Genomic DNA, 20610 nt, shown 5'->3' on the forward strand with positions numbered 1-20610 from the left:
CTGGTCACCCAGAGCGCTGCCGCCCTGCTCCTCCCGGCGGGCATTTGCTCCCTGCTGCCTGCAGCTGTCTTGTTGCTCAGCCAGGTCTCAGCTTTAAAGTCTCAAACAAATTTATTTCCTAAGTAAAGTAGCACGCCTCTTTATCATCTATATATTTATTTTCATGTATAAATATGTATTTTAGGGGCCGGGGAGATGGCTCAGTAAGATAAGCACTTGACTGGCAAACGCAAGGATCTGAGTTCAATCCCCGGTTCTGAAAAAAAAAAAAAATGTATTTTAACGTATTTTTTTGGTGGTATCAGGGATCAAACTCAGGACCTTGCACTTGCCAGGCAAGCACTTATTCCACTGAGCTATCTCCCCAGTCCTATTTTTACCGTACTTCTAACATCATTTTCTAATACATAACCAATAGAACATAAGTTCCATAAAAGCCAGGACCTTAGTTTCCTCCCTATTCCTATTGCTTACATGAGTGTCCGTAATGCCAGCACTAGGGAGACTGAAGCAGGAAGATCTCTTGGAGTTTGAGGCTAGCCTGGGCTACAAAGTGAGTTCAAGGCCAGCCTGAACTGCATAGCAAAACCCCATCTAGAAAAGAAAGAAAAAAAAAAAAAAGGTGAATTTTTAAATTTTTCAAAAAATGGAAAAAATTGTATATGATACACTTCATCCATCTGATTTATATTATCTCTCAGGTTTCAGTGATTAATATGATTATCAAAAGATTTGAATATACATATTTGATCCATTATATTTTTCTGTCATGTCTGAACAACAGGCTTTTGAAGAATTTTGTATTTGACACACATGAAGGTAAGATGTTTTAGATCTTGGCTTTTCTTTAACAAGCAGTTTTCTCTTTTTCACCTAGTGCCCTCCACGAGCTCTTCCGCCTATACCAAGGTAAGCGTAATTTACAGTAGCCTCGTTGAACTTTGTAAATATTAAATGAGTAAGCCAGAAAATTTGAGTAGGGTCACTAAAAAATAAGCAAATGGAAATGAGTAAGCTGGAAAAGTTGACTAATAACATACAGAAAAATTCTTTGAACGACAACAAAAAATGTTTAAAACATAAGGCTAAATGTATCATTACATGTTCTGTTTAAGAGCCTGATTGCCGGGGGCTGGAGAGATGGCTCAGTGGTCTAAAGCACCTACTTGGAACAAGCTTGGCAAAAGCACAGGGACGGCCGTTCAATCCTCCAGCACCACATGCCAGCCAGCCCCGCCCCCTGGTGGGCTGAGCTGGCCACACACACACACACACACAAATAAATGCAAAATAAATGAATAAAATTTAAAAAAAAATCAAAAAAAAAAAAAGCCTGATTGCCAAGATGAGAGTAATGGATCCATTTTGCATGTTTTAGTGTCTTGCCTGTCAGAATTTGTCTTTTGCTTGCTCAAGTAGTTTCCTCAGTGAGCTGATATAATCAGTGACAATAAGTGTTCTTCATCTGCTAAGTCTACTTTATTAATAGACAGTAAGACATATGTATATGTTCAGAAGAGTAACAGAGTTGTTTTATTATTGCTGTTAAACAGCTTATTGTAATAGGCTAGCTTGTAAACTAGCTGACATTCTCTGAAAGTTTTATTTTAGATTTATAATGATTCAAGTCAGTTTTTAGTTAGACAATGAAATAGTTTTCTAATTAATACTTTCCTTTTTTTGTCTCTTTCTTGCTGATTAAATTTGGTGTTGTGTGAAGTGGTGTTAAAGGTAAGTTAGCTTATTGTTGATGTAAAATTTACTAAATATAGTACTTGACATTGAAAAACAATTTTGAAAGCTAGGCACAGTGGTGTGTGCCTGTAGTCACAGCTACTTAAGGTAAGTCACTGAAAACCAACCCCCCAAAAAAAACTAAAAATAAGTTTGATTCCATAGTTTATGTCTCTTAAAATTGAATCTGAATAGTATAATTTATAGTACCACAGTATTTATGTGTTAAATCGGGAATGATGCGTAACTCTAGATTGCTTTACCATTAGAAAGGCTCTTCATCCCTGAGTGGAGTGAACTAGACCATTGATTGGTTTATAGCTCTGTAAATCAAACTGTACCTTCATTTTTCTTTCTTTTTTTATTGTTGTTGTTGTTTTGGGGACAAGGTCTCACTATGCAGTTCCAGCTGACCTTGAACTCACTGTGTAGCCCAAACCGACCTCAAATTCACGAATCCTCCTGCCTCAGCCTCTGAGTTCTGGAATTATAGGTGTGTGCCACCATGCCCAACTTTTTGTTTTAATTATTCAGGATAGGCAAGGCTGTGCTATACTAGCCATTCTAAAATCTTAGTGACTTCATATCATGCAGGACTGTTACAAATAATGTTAGGTTAAATGCAAAGTCCATTAATAATGCAATGATGGAATGAGTCCAGGCTACCTGTCTTACGGCTCTGCAAGCTTAATGTGAAACTTCTGTTGCCGTAGCAGAGCTAGCTTGCTCTGCATTTTGGCCTCCCAAAGGACATAGATCAGTTTTCCCCTGAAATACTAACCAGACCCCACCCTGCTTAGCTCCTGAAGTCAGACAAAGTCCAGTGCCTGGAGGGTGGCATGACCCTTGACAGATGTGGATCGCTTCTCTTCACAGCCTAGTACCTAAAACCAGTCATAGGCCATCCCAGGATGCAGGACAGGGACTAGGAAGCATAGGGGATTGTGACAATGTGTCATTGTTATAAACATGACTACCAGTGCACCACTGATACGACACTGTGGGGTGTCTTTGACCGTGTCAGTGTTTGACTTTCTTTGAAACGTAGAAGCTGGCTGAATCCAAGAAAGAGAAAAAAAAAGATTCTTTTCCCCACTGTTCTCTGTAAGGGCCGGGGAGATAGCTCAGCAGCATAAGCACCTGCCTAGCAAATACAAGGTCCTGAGTTCAATCCCTGGTACCAAAAAAAAAAAAAAAAAAAAAGAATAATTGTTCTTTGCATTGAATTTTAGACAGATTTTTCTTTTAATATTCTTTCTGTTTTATAGATGATATTCTACTTAGTCATCCTAAGAAAAAGAGGTCTAGATCAAAAAACTTGAGAGGTAAGAGCTTCTCCTTTGTTGTGTAGAACAGTAGGTTTTCCCAGGATCCCAGACATGATGCACATTATAGGTCAGAGACAAGGCTCCCAGGTCGTTGCTGTCCTGAGGGCAGAAAGCCAGGCTGAAGCACAGTGAGGGTGGGGCAAGGCCATTGCAGACAGGAGAATATCTAGCAGCGGTCATGGGGTGTAGTGTTGTGCCACTCAAGCGCTGATGTCCTCAATGCTCTTGGACTCTTAAGATCATTCTGTAGGCAGCATAAATTGTTTTAAGCTGTGCTTGGCGACCTGGAATCCTTAATCCCTCAATCAGCCAGAGACTGGATTAGAGCAGAGACCCGGAGGCGCGACCACTGCATCCCTGTGTTAAAGCTGCAGTAACAAGCTGGTCTCTAAATTCCTCTTGTCCTACTTTTCCACTAGGAAATATATCCTTCATGTTCTATTTGTTCTGTTAGTAACTAACTGAACACATCCACAATCCAGCATCACCGCCAACAATTCACTAGGCTTTACTTCTCATTTACAGTGATAGTCTATTAACTAGCACTGCCACTTTCCTCTTCGACTTCACCACAGGCATCTGTGGCACCTCTAACTGTCACTCTTTCCTTGTACCCTCTCAAGCCTAAAGTTTCTGTAGTGGTGCTCTCTTTTTCTTTCCAAACAGGGATCGTGTTCTATGTGTACTCACTTGCTCCTCTCTATATTTTTATGTGTTTTTCTCTTTTTTTTAATATGTACTGTGTACTTGTGATTCCTTGCCTCTCCTCACATACTTTTTTCTACCTGGAACTTCCTTAATGTCTGCCATTCTGGTGCCTTTTCCCATTTTTGTTGTTGTTTATTTTTAATTTTATTATTGAGAGATTCTTTTGGGGGGCATACTGAGGCTCAAATTCAGAACCTTGTGCTTGCCAAATAAGCACTGTGCTGCTGAGCTATATCCCCGGCCCTTTATTTTTATTTTTAATTGTTCATTGGTACATTTTCGGTGTGCATAATGATCACATCAATCATGGGGTATTTGTACCTGTTAATGAAACATCTTGCTTTTCCCCTACTCCTGTACCTTCCCTTCAACCCCCTTCTTCTTCTTTACAAAAGCTTTGTTTCCATTTTTTCTTCTTACCATTTTTATTTTCCCTTCCTTACTTTCCCCCACCACCATCTCTAATTCCCCTTCCCATTTGAACATTTTCTTCCTATTTCACAATATGTTTGGTCCTTATTTACACTTTGAATATCTCATACAGGAGAAGCAATATGATATTTATACATGTGTGTCTGGTTTATTTTACTTAAGAGTATGTCTCAAGGTACATCCATTTAGCTAAAAATGTCTCAAGATTATCTTTCTTCATGACAGAGTAGTACTCCATTGTATAAAAAACCCACGGGCTGGTGAGATGGCTCAGTGGTCTAAAGCACCTACTAGGAACAAGCTTGGCAAAGCACAGGGACCGCGGTTCGATCCCCCAGCACCACATGCCAGCCAGCCCCGCCCCCAGGTGGGCTGAGCTGGCCACACGCACACACACACACACACTAATAAATAAATAAATGTTTAAAAAAATTAAAAAAAAAAAAAAACCCCACATCTCTTTTGTCCATTCTTCAGTTGATGGGCATTTGGGCTCTTTCTAAGATCTATTACAAGCTATTGCTATAAACATAGGTGTGTATGTATCGCTGTGATATAATTCTTTTGGGAAGATATCAAAAAGAAGAATAACTGGTCGAATAGAGCCTGTAGTCCTAGGGTTTTGAGGAATCTCGGTACTGATTTCCACAGTAGTTGCACTAGTCTGCATGCCCACCAACAGTGGCTAACAGTTCGTTTTTTTTCCCACAGCCTTGCTAGCATTTGTTGTTGACTTCTTGATAATGTCCATTCTTTCTGAGGAGCAGTGGAATCTCAGTATTTTTAATTTTTAATTTCATTTCTCGAATGGCCAGTGATGGTGAACATTTTTCATATACTTATTTGTCATTTCTACTTCTTCATCTGAGAAGTATTATTCTTTTCAGATGACCATCTTTGGATTGGGTCTTTAAATTTGAGGGGTCTGATTTTTTTTAGTTCTTTTTTTAAAAATTATTATTATTATTATTATTTAAATTTATTTATGTGTGTGTGTGTGCGTGTGTGTGTGTGTGGCCAGCTCAGCCCACCAGGGGGGCGGCGCTGCCTGGCATGTGGTGCTGGGGGATTGAACCATGGTCCCTGTGCTTTGCTAAGCTTGTTCTAAGTAGGTGCTTTGGACCACTGAGCCATCTCACCAGCCCCTTTTTTATTTCTTTATACATTCTAGATTTTCTCCTTTTTTTTTTTTTTTTGTAGGACAGGGACTACAGGGTCTCACTACACAGATAGCACTTGTACTGATCCTCCTGCTTTCAGCCTCCCAACCACTGGGATTATAGGTGCACACCATCACACCTAGTCTCCAGTCTCAGTTGCCATTTTAGTGTGCTCTGGCAGCAGGCCGGCAGGCACACCAGGGATCAAACCCCAGTTCCTGCACCTGTCTAAACAGGCACTTTAGTCCACTGAGCTATTTGCCTGGCCCTCTTTTTTAGTTTTTTGAGACAGGGTCTCACTATATAGTCCTGGCTGCTTTGAACTCGTGATTCTCCTGCCTCAGCCTCTTGAGTGCTGAGATTATAGGCATGCACCACCATATCCACCTCTTTCACCCTTTTTAAAGGCTCATAGATCTCTACTCACATCACCCCAGGCTTTTCTTCTCTGGTTTTCTGCAGCTAGTGCCTCTTCAGAGGGCCTTGCTGAGCCTGTTCTTCATAGGCCATCTGAGGGCAATGAGCCACCAACTGCAGCGCTCAAAGAGGATTCAGAAGCTCCCGTTCAAAGGAGGCAGAAGAAACCACGGCCACCTCTTGGTATGTGAAGAAACCACTTAGCTTTATGATCCATCTGTGAAGTGGGGATGTGATAAAAACCTGTTGGCTCTCATTTTCCCCTCATTTCCCATATGTGGTTTCTCTGGCCTTTCATCAGGAGTGTTTCCATGTCTCCTTTGGTCATTTGTGTAGTTTATGAGAAGAAGGACTAGAACATTGAGATCAGATCACAGAGTATATAAGAATTTAGTTAGTGATGAAATAAACATTTCAGGGGCTGGTGAGATGGCTCAGTGGTCTAAAGCACCTACTTAGAACAAGCTAAGCTAAGCAAAACACAAGGACCATGGTTCAATCCCCCAGCACCACACGCCAGCCAGCCCCGCCCCCTGGTGGACTGAGCTGGCCGCACACAATAAATAAATAAATAAATAAATTTAAAGAAAAATGAAATAAACATTTCAGATTAGTAGAGAAAAGTATTGACAATATTATAAGGAAATAGTAGCCAATATTTATGGAATTTTCTGTGTCCAGGCACTGTTCACAAGGTAAACAAAATATTGTGTCTTTTTTTGTTGTTGTTTATCTAATTGCCAGTGTCAGTGTTGATGGGACTGAGTATACTCATACACTGATAAAACACGAACTGACACAGCCTATTCAGGTTTCTAGAAATAGAAATACCTATGATAATTAAATGACATACGCCACAATATTATTTACAAGAATAGAAACAGGTAAATGCCAACTCCTAATAGTATGATTTATCTAATGAGTGGAAACGGGCTGTTAACCCTGATGTGTCAACTTCAGTGGATTAAACCTAGTGGTGAAGCACACAACCTGAGTGTGTCTGGCGGAGCCATGGAAGAGTGTTTACATGTACACACAGTGAGAGGAGAGGAAGTGTGTAGCACTAGTAGCAGTGACAGGCTTTTGTTGTTGTTTTGTTTTTGAAAAAGGGTCTCACTATGTAGTTCAGGCTGGCCTCAAACTCATGGTGATCCTCCTGCCTCAGTCTCCCAAGTGCTGGGATTACTGGCATGCACCGCCACACCTTGCTTCAATGATAGGTGGTTTTTTTGTTTTGTTTTGTTTTGTTTTGTTTTTTGGCGGAACTGGGGATTGAACTCAGGCCCTTGTGCTTGCCAGGGAAACGCTTATTCTACTGAGCCATCTCCCCGGCCCTCAGGCAGGGTGATTTTTATTTACTTCATTTTTGTTGTCCTGAGGGCATTCGGAGCAAAAAAAAAAATCTTTATTCATTTTTGTTTTATTTATTCTTCATGTACAGCATGTATAACTTTCATAATAATTATAAAAAGATAAAAGTTAGACTGTCAGATTAGTTATCTTTATAACATCATTGAATAATTTTTGCAAATTACTTTTCCTAATTATTTGTCCTTTTGAAAAACAGCTGGCCGTGATTGGATGGAGGAATTATAGTAGTAGAGGGACTTCAACAAGAGAAGTTGGAGAGTTCCACACAGGGACACGGGGCAGTGGGTTCCCCTGGTGCCTGGCCTGAGTGTGAAGAGGAGGCAAGAGTGGCAGAGGCAGAAAGAAGAAGAGACGGGAATCGTTCAGTGACATGCTCTGCCTCCTTGAAATGAAGCGATTGATTACATCACTGGCATGAAATGTAGTTTAATGAAACTACCCTCTTAGTGATCCATTAGACTACCCATTAGAGTACAAATTGAAAATTGAGATGGACACTAAGATCTAGTTTTATAATTCATGAAAAGTATGTGCAACAGAGGTGACCATTTGTAGAAAACTCAGGACCTAACTAAGCTTAGGCAATGAGCACCTCTCACTGCCACTCCAGCCTTGCCAGTCTAGCTTTCTGTATTTTAGAATTTAAAGTTTGTGAGTTTTTGTTCTGTTTTGTTCAGAACATGTTAGGCTTTGTTCTTTATGTTTGTCTTTCCAACCCAGGGTGTATTTTATTTAAATAGGATTTGAAGGGGCTGAAGGGGTTGAGGCATTGTGGGGAGCCAGAGCTTCTAGGAAGGTAGGGAAAGTGGGAAGGCCCTGTTGACCTGTTTACACTCTCTGCCTGACCTTTGTATGACCCAGCGAGGTATATGACTGCTGTTCCTACAAAGGCTTTTAAGTAGCATTTGGAAACTTAAGATGGTAAGTAGTTCCCTACATGGATAGGAAACTTCCCCAAAATTATACTGGGAGCTCACTTGCATTTGTGCAATGTGGTTTATGTTCAGTACTTGCTTCCACTCTGGGAATCTGAAATTTTGGTCTGTACATAGGCCTACGTGATTACCCTCTAACAAAAACTTTGGGTGCTGAGTCTCTAATGAGCTTCCTAGGTAGAGAGCTTGACTCTGTGTGTCAGAATATGCTCTTCCTGCTCGCTTGCACTGAGGGGGTGTTGGACATGTACCTGGTTTCATCTGGAGTTTGCACTATCACTCTGCCATAGTGCATGCTCCTTTAATGCCAGCTACTTAAGAGGCTGAAACAGGAGGGTCCAAGATTGAGACCAGCCTCGAATTTGATCCATCGACTTTTTCTTTTGCTGATTTTTGCCTTATATCTTCTTGATATAATAAAGTAACCTTGAGTGTAATTTCTTTTGAGTCCTGTGCATCCTTCTAGCAAGTCGTTAAATCTGGAGGTAATCCAACCCTGCATTACCTTTTATTAACCCTTTATATATTGTTTGGCCTTGCGATTTCAAATTACTTATTGAGAGTTTAACTGTATGAAATTTTAAAAACTAGAAATTTGTAAGATAGTGAAACATTTTGGCCTTGTTAAAACTTCTATGATCTCTTGCCTTATAAAAGTCCTATATATTACTTTTATCTATCTTACAGTCATTTGAAAACATAATTTGTTTTATTTTCAGAGCGTGAGACTTCCTTTACTCAAAAGAAGACCTCTAGTCCATCTTTATTACAAAATGAAAATGGTATTAATGTGGACCCAGCTGAGGAGGCAGTTACTCAAAAACCTCGAAGGAAGGCAAGGTAATAATTTATTCTTCTAAATATTCTCCAGGGTTGCTTAGGTGTTTACCTCAGAGCTCCCAAATGTAGCTTCTCAACAGGTTTTATAAGATACTGTGTCTGTGTCTAGGACAAGTACTATTCCAAAATACAGATAAGCCCATCCCATAGTATATTTGAAAAGAGTAAAATCCACAGAATTCTTAAAAAAATTAACGTGGTATATAAAGTTAAAACCTAAAGAGCCATCTCTAAAAAGAACAAAACAGGGGCCGGCCAGATAGCTCAGTGGATTAAAATGCCTGCTTAGGCAGATGCTAGAGCCGGGGGTTCCATCCCCAAGCCTGGGGTGCTGGCTCCATCCCCAGGGCATGCTGAGATAGCGATTGAGACTGGGCATGGTGATGCATAGCTGTAATCCCAGTGCTTGGGAGGCTGTATACAGGAGGATCACTACAAGTCCAATCTATGTAGTGAAACCCTGTAGACACTGTACTAAATACATTTTTTAAAAAAGAACAAAACAATGAAAAATTTTAGGTAAGAAGCAAAAAATTAGACTTAGCAATAGAGATTTAAAAATTGAAGACAATAAAATAGGCTGCTCTGATTTATTTCTTCATGTTAGCAGAATTTGAATTACAACTAGTTCAACAATAAGTAAAACTGTTTTAGTCTAGGAAGGTAAGTCTCAAATAAGATAGAATGGCATACTTTAAGAGATACTATCTCATAAACTTATTGACATTGTTTGTATGTGAAAATGACCCTGTGAACAGTGATCAGTTTATATAATCATATAATTTAAGTCTGGGCAGATCTTGTTGAGTCACTGCATTTTCCAAATGAGAAAACTGAGGCCCACTGAGGTCCAGGCAACTTGGCTTACAGAACAGTTAGTAGGTCCACTTCAGCCAGCCCAGTGCTTGATTCCACAACCATAATACACTCATGGGCAGTTTCTTATGTGGGTGCATGAAACCGCAAGAATTATCCATTTTTCCTAATTTTCCCTCATTACAGGAAGACCAAGCAAGCACAGCTACAGTATGCCAATGAGCTAGGAGTAGAAGATGAAGACATAATTACTGATGAGCAAAGAGTTCCGGAACAACAGTGTAGATTCACTGCACCCACTGGAATTAGCCAGCCTGTAGGCAAAGTATTTGTAGAAAAAAGTCGTAAGTAGTATCTTGCTTTGGAAAAACAATCTCTTTATAAGGTACACAGGATATCCAAATTAATGAAATAATTAAAAACATGGACAAAAACATATAAACCAACTAGTCATCATACTTTTTATTTGTAGGGTGAGAAACTGGAAACGTAAAGGTAAAACAAGAGGAGAATGATTTCAGAAATCTGTGGCTTGTCTGTATAATATTCTGCACTGTTAAATATGTAGGGAGAATTTTTCATTTCATGGGAAGAGTGTAAGGAAAAATGAAATACAGTTAGATCTCGCCTATAAAAAAATGCAGGCCAGGGAGATGGCTCAGTAGAATAAGTGCTTCCCTGGCAAGCACAAGGGCCTGAGTTCAATCCCTGGTTCCGCAAAGAAAAAAAAAAAAAAAATTAAAAATTTAAAAAATGCAAAGAACAAAAGACTCAAAAGAAATAAGAAAATAATAATGCTGGTTGATTCTGGGTTTGGGATTGTGAGTGATTTTAAAAATCTTACCCCAGGGGGCCCGCCCATTAGCTCAGTTGTTTAAGTGCCTGCTTAAAGGAGGCAGTCAGTCTCTGGGAGTGGTGGTTCCATTCCCAGATACTCAAGGCAACCCAGACGAGCGCTGCTGGAGGTCAATGTGGAGCCGCCAAAAAAAAAAAAATCTTACCCCATCTCCTCCCATTTCCTAATATTTTGTTGTATTTGTCCAGTTTTGGGCAGTTGGTAGTAGCTGTGATAGTAGCCAGGTAGTGATACAAATGCTGCAAGTAAAAGTGAAAGAGGAAGGGCTGGCCAGATAGCTCAGCAGATTAAAGTGCCTGCTTAGGCAGATACAGGGCTTGGAGGTTTGATCCCCAGCCTGCTGTGCTGGCCCTACCCCCAGGGCACCCTGAGAGGGTGGTTGAGACTGGGCAAGGTGGCATGCACCTATAACCCCAGCGCTTGGGAAGCCGAAAACAGGAGAATCACTACAGGTCCAATCTGTATAGTGAGACCCTGTAGACCCTGCACTAAATTAAAAAAAAAAAAAGAGAGAGAGAAAATACATGTTGGGACTACTAATTTTTTTTTTTTTTTTTTTTTTTTTTGCGGAACTGGGGATTGAACTCAGGCCCTTGCGCTTGCCAGGGACACACTTATTCTACTGAGCCATCTCCCTGGCCCCTGAGACTACCATATTAAGTAAGAAACACAGCATGGTAGCTATATAGGAAAATGTTTCTGATGTGCAGCATATACTGGTTATAAATTGAACTTGCAAGTTACTTTAGCTCAGGCTGCTACAAAAAATATCATAGACTGCTTCAACAATACCTTCGTTTCTCTCAATTCTAGAAGCTGAGAAGTCAAGATGGTGCTGGTAGACCTTGGTTCTTAGTGATAGTTCCTTCTGGGCTTACAAATGGGCACTGTCTTCCTATATCTTCAGATGGCAGAGTGTGCTGGTGTCTCATCCCTTTAAAAAAAAAAAAAGACGCTATTCCAATCAGGGAGCTCTACCCTTTTGACATTGTGTAAACTGAATTAGCTTTCAGGTGTAACACCTCCAAACAGCATCAAACTGGGGATTAGAGCTTTACCATAGGAGTTTTGGGAGACACGTTCAGGCCACCACACAGTGTTTTAAGAAAAATCTGTACAAAGCATGATCAGCTTTTGTTCTCCCCCAGGAGATATACTATGGATATATTGCCTAAAAAACTCTAAAACATATTAGTCCTTAAAATCAACAATTTCTATCTTGTGTAAATGGTTTTAGAATTCTGTTTCTCTAAGGTCCTATCTCAGGGATCATGGAATTCTCTCCCAGTTAGAAGGGTCCTGTGGTTAGAGAGCCTGCTGACCCCGCCCAACTCACAGTTGGTCAATGCAGATCTAGGACTTGCACTGTGTTTCATAGTTTTCTCATGCAGTGCTTTGAGCAGCATGCCACCTGCCCATTGTATGTAGTCCAGTCTCTTTTCAAGCAATATCAGACAGTCTTCATTTTCTTCTTCTCAACACAAATTTTGCTACTCAAGTAATAACAATAAAATGAGACAGTGGTTTGTTGTCTGTTAAGGTGTTTCAGGAAAAAAAAGATTTGTTCATTCTCCAACACACCTGCCAGCTGGGTTTGGTGAGGTTGTGGGGACCTTTCTTGTTTCCAGAGAGTCCCTGGATTTCTAGTCGATGTTGACATGAGCTCAAGTGCTGACACTTAAGCTGATAACTTTTGGGGAATCTTAATACAAGTTTATGAAACACCACATTTCTTTGCTCTCAATACAGAAAGCTAGAGGCATTTGCACCATTATACTTCTAAAGTCTCTGGCTGGGTATGGTGGCACATAACTGTAATCCCAGCACTTGGGAGACTGAGGCAGAAGAATCAAAATCATAAGTTTGAGTCCTGCCAAGGCAATTTAGCGAGACACTGTCTCAAAATAAAAAGGACTAGGGTGTATGTCTGTGTGAAGAACCTGGGTCAATCTCTAGTACCACAAAAAAGTCTAAATTAGAATTTTGTAGACTGTGTCATGTTAAAAGTTGAGTTGAGGGTCGGCCAAATGGCCCAGCGAATTAAAGCACCTGCAAGGAGGCACAGGGGCCAGAGGTTCAATCCCCAGGCCTGTGTCAGCCCCACCCCACAGTGTGCTGAGTCGGCAATTGAAACTGGTTGTGGTGGCGCACGCCTGTAATCCCAGCTCTTGGGAGGCTGTAAACAGGCGGATCACTACAAGTCCGATCGAGTAGTGAGACTCTTAACACCCTGTAGACCCCTCCCTAAACTACAAAAAAAAAAGTTGAGTTGAACATTCATTATTATATTTCATAAATTTCTAAACATGTTACTTTAGCATCAATTTTAGCTGAGAAGACAATGCCTTAACAATGCTTATATTTTTAAAAGATGATGAAAGAGTGTGTTTAAGCAACACAAAAAGCACTGAGTTGAGTTTTTAAATAGAAAAACAGCAAACTTTCTTAGCTGAGACTTCTTAAGTGTGGATTAATGGTTTCCCTGTTTTTTTGTTTTATTTTGTTTGTATTTTAGGATAGGGTCTACAGGGCTCACTGCATAGATTGGACTCATAGTGATCCTCCTGTTTTCAGCCTCCCAAGTGCTGGGATTACAGACATGAGCCACCACACCCAGTCTCAATCACTGTCTCGGTGTACTCCGGGGGCAGGACCTGGCATGGCACACAAGGGATCAAACTCCTGGCCCCTGCATCTGCCTAAGCAGGCACTTTAATTCACTGAGCTATTTGGCCAGCCCAATGGTTTCCCTGTTGCTCTTTGCTGGTAATTGCATATATTATGCCTTCTTAGGGCGATTCCAGGCTGCTGATCGTTCAGAATTGATAAAGACCACAGAAAACATAGACGTGACCGTGGACATGAAGCCATCCTGGACCACCAGAGATGTGGCACTTTCCGTGCACCGAGCTTTCAGGTGACAGCCTCACTGGGTTTCACAATTTAAAATTTTAAAATGTCCTGGTCATTCAATACTGTTACCAAAATTAAAACTAAAAATGGCATGTAGGTATATTTTTAAAACATTGCATTGAAGTTAAATGACCTGCCTATCAGCATGAGTAAAAAGAAAAGGTTTTGTGCTGGGAGGCCATCCATGGAGAGCACTTGCGGAGCCTGTGTGACCCTAAGCTGTGGGGAAACAAGGTTCTTCTCATCTTTCCTCACATTAGATTTTATTGTTCTATGTGAAGAGGTTTTAAAAATTGTTTATCCTTTTACTCTAGTAACTCATTTCTGGCAGTTAACTGTCATCCATGCAGGATGATTGGTCTCTTCTCTCACGGCTTCCTGGCGGGCTGTGCGGTTTGGAATGTTGTTGTGATCTATGCTCTAGCAGGAGAGCAGCCCCTGAATGTCTCCAACCTACTGCAGCAATACAAGACCTTAGCATATCCATTCCAGAGTCTCCTGTACTTGCTTTTGGCTCTAAGTACAGTTTCAGCTTTTGACAGGTAAGACTTGTGCATGCAGATTCTTCTAATTTTCCTCAGGAGAAAATGCTAAGACATGTCACTAACTTGACTATTTTCAAATAGAATTTCAGATTATTAATATTGCTTTTAATATGATTTCATTTCAGTCTTTGCATTAAGGTGACCTTTCCTAACTTAGTTACATCTCCAAAAACCATGGGTCTTTCTTTCTTTCTTTCTTTCTTTCTTTCTTTCTTTCTTTCTTTCTTTCTTTCTTTCGTTTGTTTATTTGGTACAGGGTCTCCCTGTGCAGCTCAGACTTGTAGTGACCCTCCTGTCTCAGCCTTTTCAGTGCTAAGATTATAGGTATGTGCCACCATGGCCAGTTTCAGTGAGACATGTAGTACTGGGAATCAAACCCAGGTCTTTGCTCTCACAAGGCAGGTGCTTAGACTGCTGAGCTATCTCCCCAGCCAAAACATCACATTTTAAGTGAGGTCATGTTTACATATACCAAAGGTTATAACTTCAGTATATTTTGAGGGAGATAGTACAGTTCAACCCTTAAAAGAAAAAAAAAAAAAAAAAAGACCCAGCGAGATAGCTCAGCAGACTAAGCACCTGCTTAGGCAAGTGCAGGGAACAGGGTTCAATCCCAGCCACTACATGCTGAGATGGTCCCAGCCCCAACCCCAGGTGCACTGAGCTAGCCATCGAGACCTGGTGTGTTGGTGCACGGCTGTAATCCCAGCCCTGGCAAGGCTGAAAGCAGGATGATCACTATGAGTCTAAGCTGCACAGTGAGGCCCTGTACCAAAATAAAAAACAACAACAACAAAAAAAATACAAACAAAAAAAATTTTCTTGCTTCATGATATGGGTAATAGAAAAAAGAAGGAGCAAATGGATTTTGTAGATCAGGTTTAATTTGTTTTCTCAGGGTGTCCTAATTCCAATGTAGTAACCTAATAGAGTCCTCTAGTTAGATAACATTATATGGTCTTTATAAGCAAGGTAGTCATTTGCATGCAGGGATAAACCGTATCAAGGTGTAAATCATAGCTGTAAAGACTTGTGATATAAAGAATCCCCCCTACCTGGGCCATGACCTATGCTGGTCTGGGCCACTCCCTGTCACTCACATCACTTCCTGTCCTGTGAGTGGCATAGAGTTAGGTCTCCAGGAGCAGCGAAGACCCTGTGTGACCTGTGCAGGGGGAGGAAGTGGGGAGAGGCCTGGGCTTCGTTTTCCTTATGAGAATTGAGTGCCTGAAGATCTGAGGTGGAGCCGTGCACCTTTCTTCCCTCCAGCTGTAGTAATTTGTCTTTAGCAAAATCAGTCCCTGGTCCCAGAAATGTTGTAAGCCACTGCTGTCATAATCTGTGGGAGCAGCAGAATAAAGAATTAGAGTCAGAAATGTGAGTGAGTGTGACAGAATTTACAACTACCCCTAATAAGAAGCTTTTCTGTTTTCTAGAATTGACTTTGCTAAGACATCAGTAGCAATCCGAAATATTTTTGCCTTGGACCCAACAGCTTTAGCATCTTTTTGTAAGTCATGTATAAGTTTACTGTAATTCTGAACCAGGAAATATGATTTTTATTCTTAAGTTTTGTATTAGTTTTATATTATATTCTTTATAGAAGTTTAGTGAATTTATAATTAAAAACATGGAAGGCATAATTTTGATAGTTAATTTTTTTATCAGAGGTTCATTTAAATAATCTTTCCGAGTTTAAGGCCCTGAGTTCAATCCTCAGCATCAACGATAAATTTTGATTTGTTTTACATTAGTTAATTTTTAGCTGTTTTACATTATATTTGGCAATAAACATATTCAACTGGTATGACCTCTCAGTAATAAATACTATTTTACATCCTTTCATAATTTACAATATATTTTGTTATGAGAATATTAATAAAAGTACTTTGGGGACCTTAAGTAATTTAATTTCTTAAAAGGTGGTCTAGGTTCTCAGTTCTAATGATAAGATGGTGAGTAGCTCAAAAGGTCCTCAGTGCTTGTATTTTTGAGAAATAAGACTATCTCTTGAAATTGATGAATTGAATTTCTTTTATATCATCATCTACTGAAGTAGGTTACTTTTGACCTTTTTAATCTATAAATTCAAAATAAATTGGATTTCTAAAAATTATTAATTAATAATTTCATTTTTCTGCTTTTTCAGTGTACTTTACTGCTCTTATACTGTCTCTGAGTCAGCAAATGACAAGTGACAGGATCCACCTGTACACGCCTGCTAACAGCAGCCTCTGGTATGAATTCAGGCCGTGGTAACGCTTGTTAGTGGCAAAGCCGCAACAGTGTAGTACTGGCACTGGTACTTTTCCCTCTGTTCTTGTTCATGCTTTCATCTGTAAGTAATAATGTAGGCCCCGCTTAATTTTTTTTTTTATTTTTTGCGGAACCGGGCATTGAACTCAGACCCTTGCATTTGCCAGGGAAGCGTTTATTCTTCTGAGCTATCTCCCCAGCCCTCAGGTCCTGTTTAAATTCTAAAAATATTTTCTATTTGCTTTGCTTGAGGAACTATTACTTTGTATTCCTGCACTATTTAACAGATTGTCTTCTTTTCACAAATTCAGTGTTGCAGAACTGCCCCCTCTGTAGCCCCAGTTGAGACAGTAGGGGAAGGGGCTGGTCAGAGGCAGAGCCATGTGGTGCTGGGAGGGTGGGCGGAGAAAGCCATGTATGCTGTGTGGTGGCCAGGCAGGAAGCTGCGGGGCAGTTGAGGTTCAGGGAAAATTCAGACAGGGAGCTGGGGCTTCTGTCTTTTGTTTTGTGAGTGGCTAGTGAATAAGTTAAGAAATAAAGGAAAGATGCTTAATTGAAGAAGGGAAACTTAGGAAATCTTTTTGGGAATACTAACTGTCCATTTATGGTAATTTGCAGAGCATATCTATTTAGAGTTCAAGTAATACTTCTTTTCTCCTGGAAAATTATGTTTTATTTTGTACTTGTTGTTTCTCTAAGACTATTTTTTTTTTTTTTTGCGGAACCGGGGATTGAACTCAGGCCCTTGCGCTTGCCCAGGAAGCGCTTATTCCACTGAGCCATCTTCCCGGCCCCCTAGGACTATTTTTTTAAGTTCATAAAATAGATGTATTTTGATATATGAACTAAAATGATATTTCTAACGACCATTTCTGTACCTCTAGGGCAGCAGGAATCGAGGAACAGATTCTGCAGCCATGGATTGTGGTGAATTTGGTGGTGGCTCTTCTAGTGGGATTGTCTTGGCTATTTTTATCTTATAGGCCAGGCATGGATCTTAGTGAAGGTATTAAAGAAAAATACTGTAAGAGCATCCTGAATATTCTCTAATGATTTTATAAATTCTCTTATAATATCTCAACAACAAGCCAGGCATGATGGTATACATCTGTAACCCCAACACTGAGGAGGCTGAGGCAGAAACATCTCAGTGAGTTCAAGGCCAACCTGTGCAACATAGTACATTCAGGACCAGCCTAGATTACACAGTGAGGCCCTGCCTCAAAAAAAAAAAGAAAAGGTGTATATAAAATACAACTTCAGAAGAAAGAATGAAAATAAGGTGATACCACCAAATGGCAGAAGCAGGGGTCCTAAAAAGCCAGATCTGGATATTGACTAAGGAGTCTCTTGTCCTTAAACCTTTAGGTCGTGCAGACAAAGCCTGTTCTTCACCAGTCTCCATCATCTTCTGCTTTAAGTATCTTAATTTTGAAATAAATCATGCTTAATTTGTGTAGTCTGTCTGCCCAACGCATACTCAAGTGAATTCTTCTTTTCTCCTCTACTTGACACAAATGCTTAACTCTCCAGAGATTATTAGTTACTAGAAGCGTTTAGTTCCAACCCTCACATGTCCAGTACCCAGCAGGATGCACTGGCCCCTGGGGCACCTGGGAAGAGTCCTGTCGGTAGTGTGTGGTCTGCCTTCAGTGCCTTGGCAGGGCCGTGTCTGTCCAGGACATTGTGTTTCCTCCACAGTGGTAGACACTTTCAGCTTGGAATCTTTCTTAGGGATATTTTCTGGACTTTGATTATGATTTTAAAGTATTTTATTTAATCTTAGGCTTTATCTATTTGGTGTTTTTCTCTCACTTGGTCTAATTTTCAGTTATTTACTGAATTTTTCATCTAATTACCTATATCAGAAGACTTTATTACTAGATCCTTAAAATCTTCTTTTGCTATATTTCTTGGCATTTCAGTAAATTGCATTGTCTGTGCTAAATAATAGTTTACTGATAAAAAATGTCAAGTAATAACATTCTGTGCTGTGGTTGGGCCTGAAATCACATTGACTGGCTTCTGCAGCCTTCAGTCTAAATCAGTCTGTCACCTGCTAAACAGTTCCAGAAACCTGCTCTCCTAGGGCTTGGTGAGTCACATGACTTCTTGTCATTCAAAAATGTTAATGAACATGAAGTAAATATGAGGATAATGTCTACCCTGTAGGATTGTTTCCATGAGTAATGAGATTACACATTCATGATAACCTAGTACACACCTACTGGTACTTTCATGTCCTTCTTCTGTGTCTGTCCCCAACATTTCAGATTATTTTTCACTATAGAAATGGACCTTGTAGCTGTTCAGTAATCTCAGGTTCTCTGAGTGTCTTAAATTTCCTGGAAATTTTCTCCATTGCATGTTTTATTTTTCAGGGTTTGTAATAATACCTTTAAAGCTTGAATATTTTAACTTGTAGAATATGTACATTTGTTATGTGCACAGCCTTTAAGTCAGGTTTAACTGTCAAGAATTCATGCTTGTATTTGAGGGTTTTCTGTTGTTGTGTAGTGTGTCAGTATTTCAAGAGACCATTCCTAACTAAGCTGTAAAACTCTTTGAGGCACTAGGAAGCAATTTTAAGTATGATCTGTTCATTTTCTTCTCCAGAATTAATGTTTTTCTGTGATGTGGAAGAGTACCCTGATAAAGGCATCAAAGCCTCTTCGTAGTATCAACTCATCTGCAGAGGAGTAATGACCCAGTATTTTTCTCACTTTTCAAAAAAAAGCATTTTATAAGATATGTGTGTGTATATATATGTACACAATTGATTAATCCTGAAAAATTTCTCAAGATTATAGAAGAATGTTAAAATTCAATCTTTAATTTACGTGAAAACATTAATTTCTTCGGCCTTAGGATATTAATGATAAAAGAGAGAATGATGTAGAAACCAGCAGATAAAAGTGTTTATTTCCTGCTCTCCCTAATTGTTGTTTTCATAATTAGTATCTTAAAAAGACTTAATTCAAAAAAATTCCTCATTTCAGTGTCACACAGTATATGCCAAATTTAATTACAAATTTAGAGAATAGAAGGTAAAAAAGAAAAAAATAACTTCATTGTTCTGTTATTTCCTTGCTGAATAAATTGAACTATAAAATTTGTCTTTTCTGAATCCAACTTAGTAGTTCTGTGTCATATGATAATTATCATGTAGTTTTAAGATGTGTATTACTTTATGGCTAATGAAACAAATTGATCTTTAGTTTGAAGGTTTTTATGACTTGAAAGTTTTATTTCTCTCCAAAATCTATAGCAGGGCTCCTCATCTGTGTGCACATCAGAAACATTCAGGGACATAACTTATAAATGTGTAGCAGGAGTGACGGAACCAGGTGGAAGCCCCTGATGGGTCTCTTCAGAGCTCTCTTCTGATTGGCTGCTTTGTTTGAGTAAGAGGAAATGTGAGCCAAAAACCTCTTTCCTTACTGTTGGTCAGAAAGATCTTTGGCAGGGCAGAAACCCTGCTCCTGAGGTGTGGCACTGGAAAAGCTGTCTTCAGAGCTATATCCTGTGTTTTGTCAGCTGGCAACTCTGAAACCCGACAGCTCAGAACAATGGCAAGACATGCTGAGGAAGGAGTCACTCAAAGGCTGTGGACCTAATCAGTAGAACTGTGAGGCCTGGATGTTGTAGAACAAGGAGGACGGACAAGTTGATGGTAGAACAGGTACCCTGAGTTAAGTTTAGATTTGGTGCAAGCACATTTTGGGAATGTCTTTTTTTCTCTCTAAGGCTGGAGCTGTTGAATAGAGGTTACTTCTTCTGTCAGAACTGAATCCACTAGCAATTCTGAAGTCATCCTGCCAGTTCTGGTTTTCACTGTAGTCACCAGAGGTTCACATATGACAGCACACTGTTGGGGAAGTTCATAATCCTCCCCATCTGCATGTTGCAGAGAAGCCATGCTCATCAGACCTGAACTTGCTGCACAGGAACAGTGTCATCAAGGAACAGTATTGGAATGCTGCCACCAGTGTGGGGGATTGTGGGAGCTGTTCAGTGTCTACCAAATAGGTCCTAATCCCTGAAATAGGAATATACTGCCTTACACAGCAAAAAAGATACAAATGTGATTAAGAGTTTGAACCTTGGGGCCGGGGAGATAGCTCAGTGGAGTAAGTGCTTCCCTGCCAAGCTCAAGGGCCTGAGTTCAGTACCCAGTTCCACAAAAAAAAAAGTTTGAATCTTAAAGTGAGAGTATTCTGCATATTACCGAGGTGTGCTGGTGTAATCTTGCGAACCTCAGAAGCAGAACCTTCCATATCTGTGGGCAGAGAAAGCTGT

At 40.0% G+C, this 20610-nt stretch overlaps 1 protein-coding gene across 6 annotated transcripts in view; it reads left to right on the forward strand.

The window, feature by feature from the left end:
- Nucleotides 1-20411, forward strand: part of Tmem237 (transmembrane protein 237) — a 21601-nt gene extending 1190 nt beyond the window's left edge. For 4 of the 6 annotated variants that reach the window (XM_023712368.1, XM_023712371.1, XM_023712373.1 and 1 more), the window contains exons 2-13: nucleotides 878-909; nucleotides 1721-1731; nucleotides 3003-3059; nucleotides 5825-5962; nucleotides 8805-8925; nucleotides 9928-10085; nucleotides 13391-13514; nucleotides 13861-14052; nucleotides 15492-15565; nucleotides 16205-16292; nucleotides 17196-17317; nucleotides 18928-20411. In XM_023712368.1, coding sequence (XP_023568136.1) covers nucleotides 878-909; nucleotides 1721-1731; nucleotides 3003-3059; nucleotides 5825-5962; nucleotides 8805-8925; nucleotides 9928-10085; nucleotides 13391-13514; nucleotides 13861-14052; nucleotides 15492-15565; nucleotides 16205-16292; nucleotides 17196-17317; nucleotides 18928-18989 — 1179 coding nt within the window. In that variant the 3' untranslated portion in view covers nucleotides 18990-20411. The remainder of the gene's footprint in view (nucleotides 1-877; nucleotides 910-1720; nucleotides 1732-3002; nucleotides 3060-5824; nucleotides 5963-8804; nucleotides 8926-9927; nucleotides 10086-13390; nucleotides 13515-13860; nucleotides 14053-15491; nucleotides 15566-16204; nucleotides 16293-17195; nucleotides 17318-18927) is intronic. The other 2 variants (XM_023712369.1, XM_023712370.1) reach the window with 2 other exon arrangements.
- The last annotated feature ends 199 nt before the right edge of the window (nucleotides 20412-20610 follow it).

This window comes from Octodon degus, unplaced genomic scaffold, assembly GCF_000260255.1.
Source record: "Octodon degus isolate 3935 unplaced genomic scaffold, OctDeg1.0 scaffold00025, whole genome shotgun sequence".
NCBI classification, from domain to species: Eukaryota; Metazoa; Chordata; class Mammalia; order Rodentia; family Octodontidae; genus Octodon; species Octodon degus.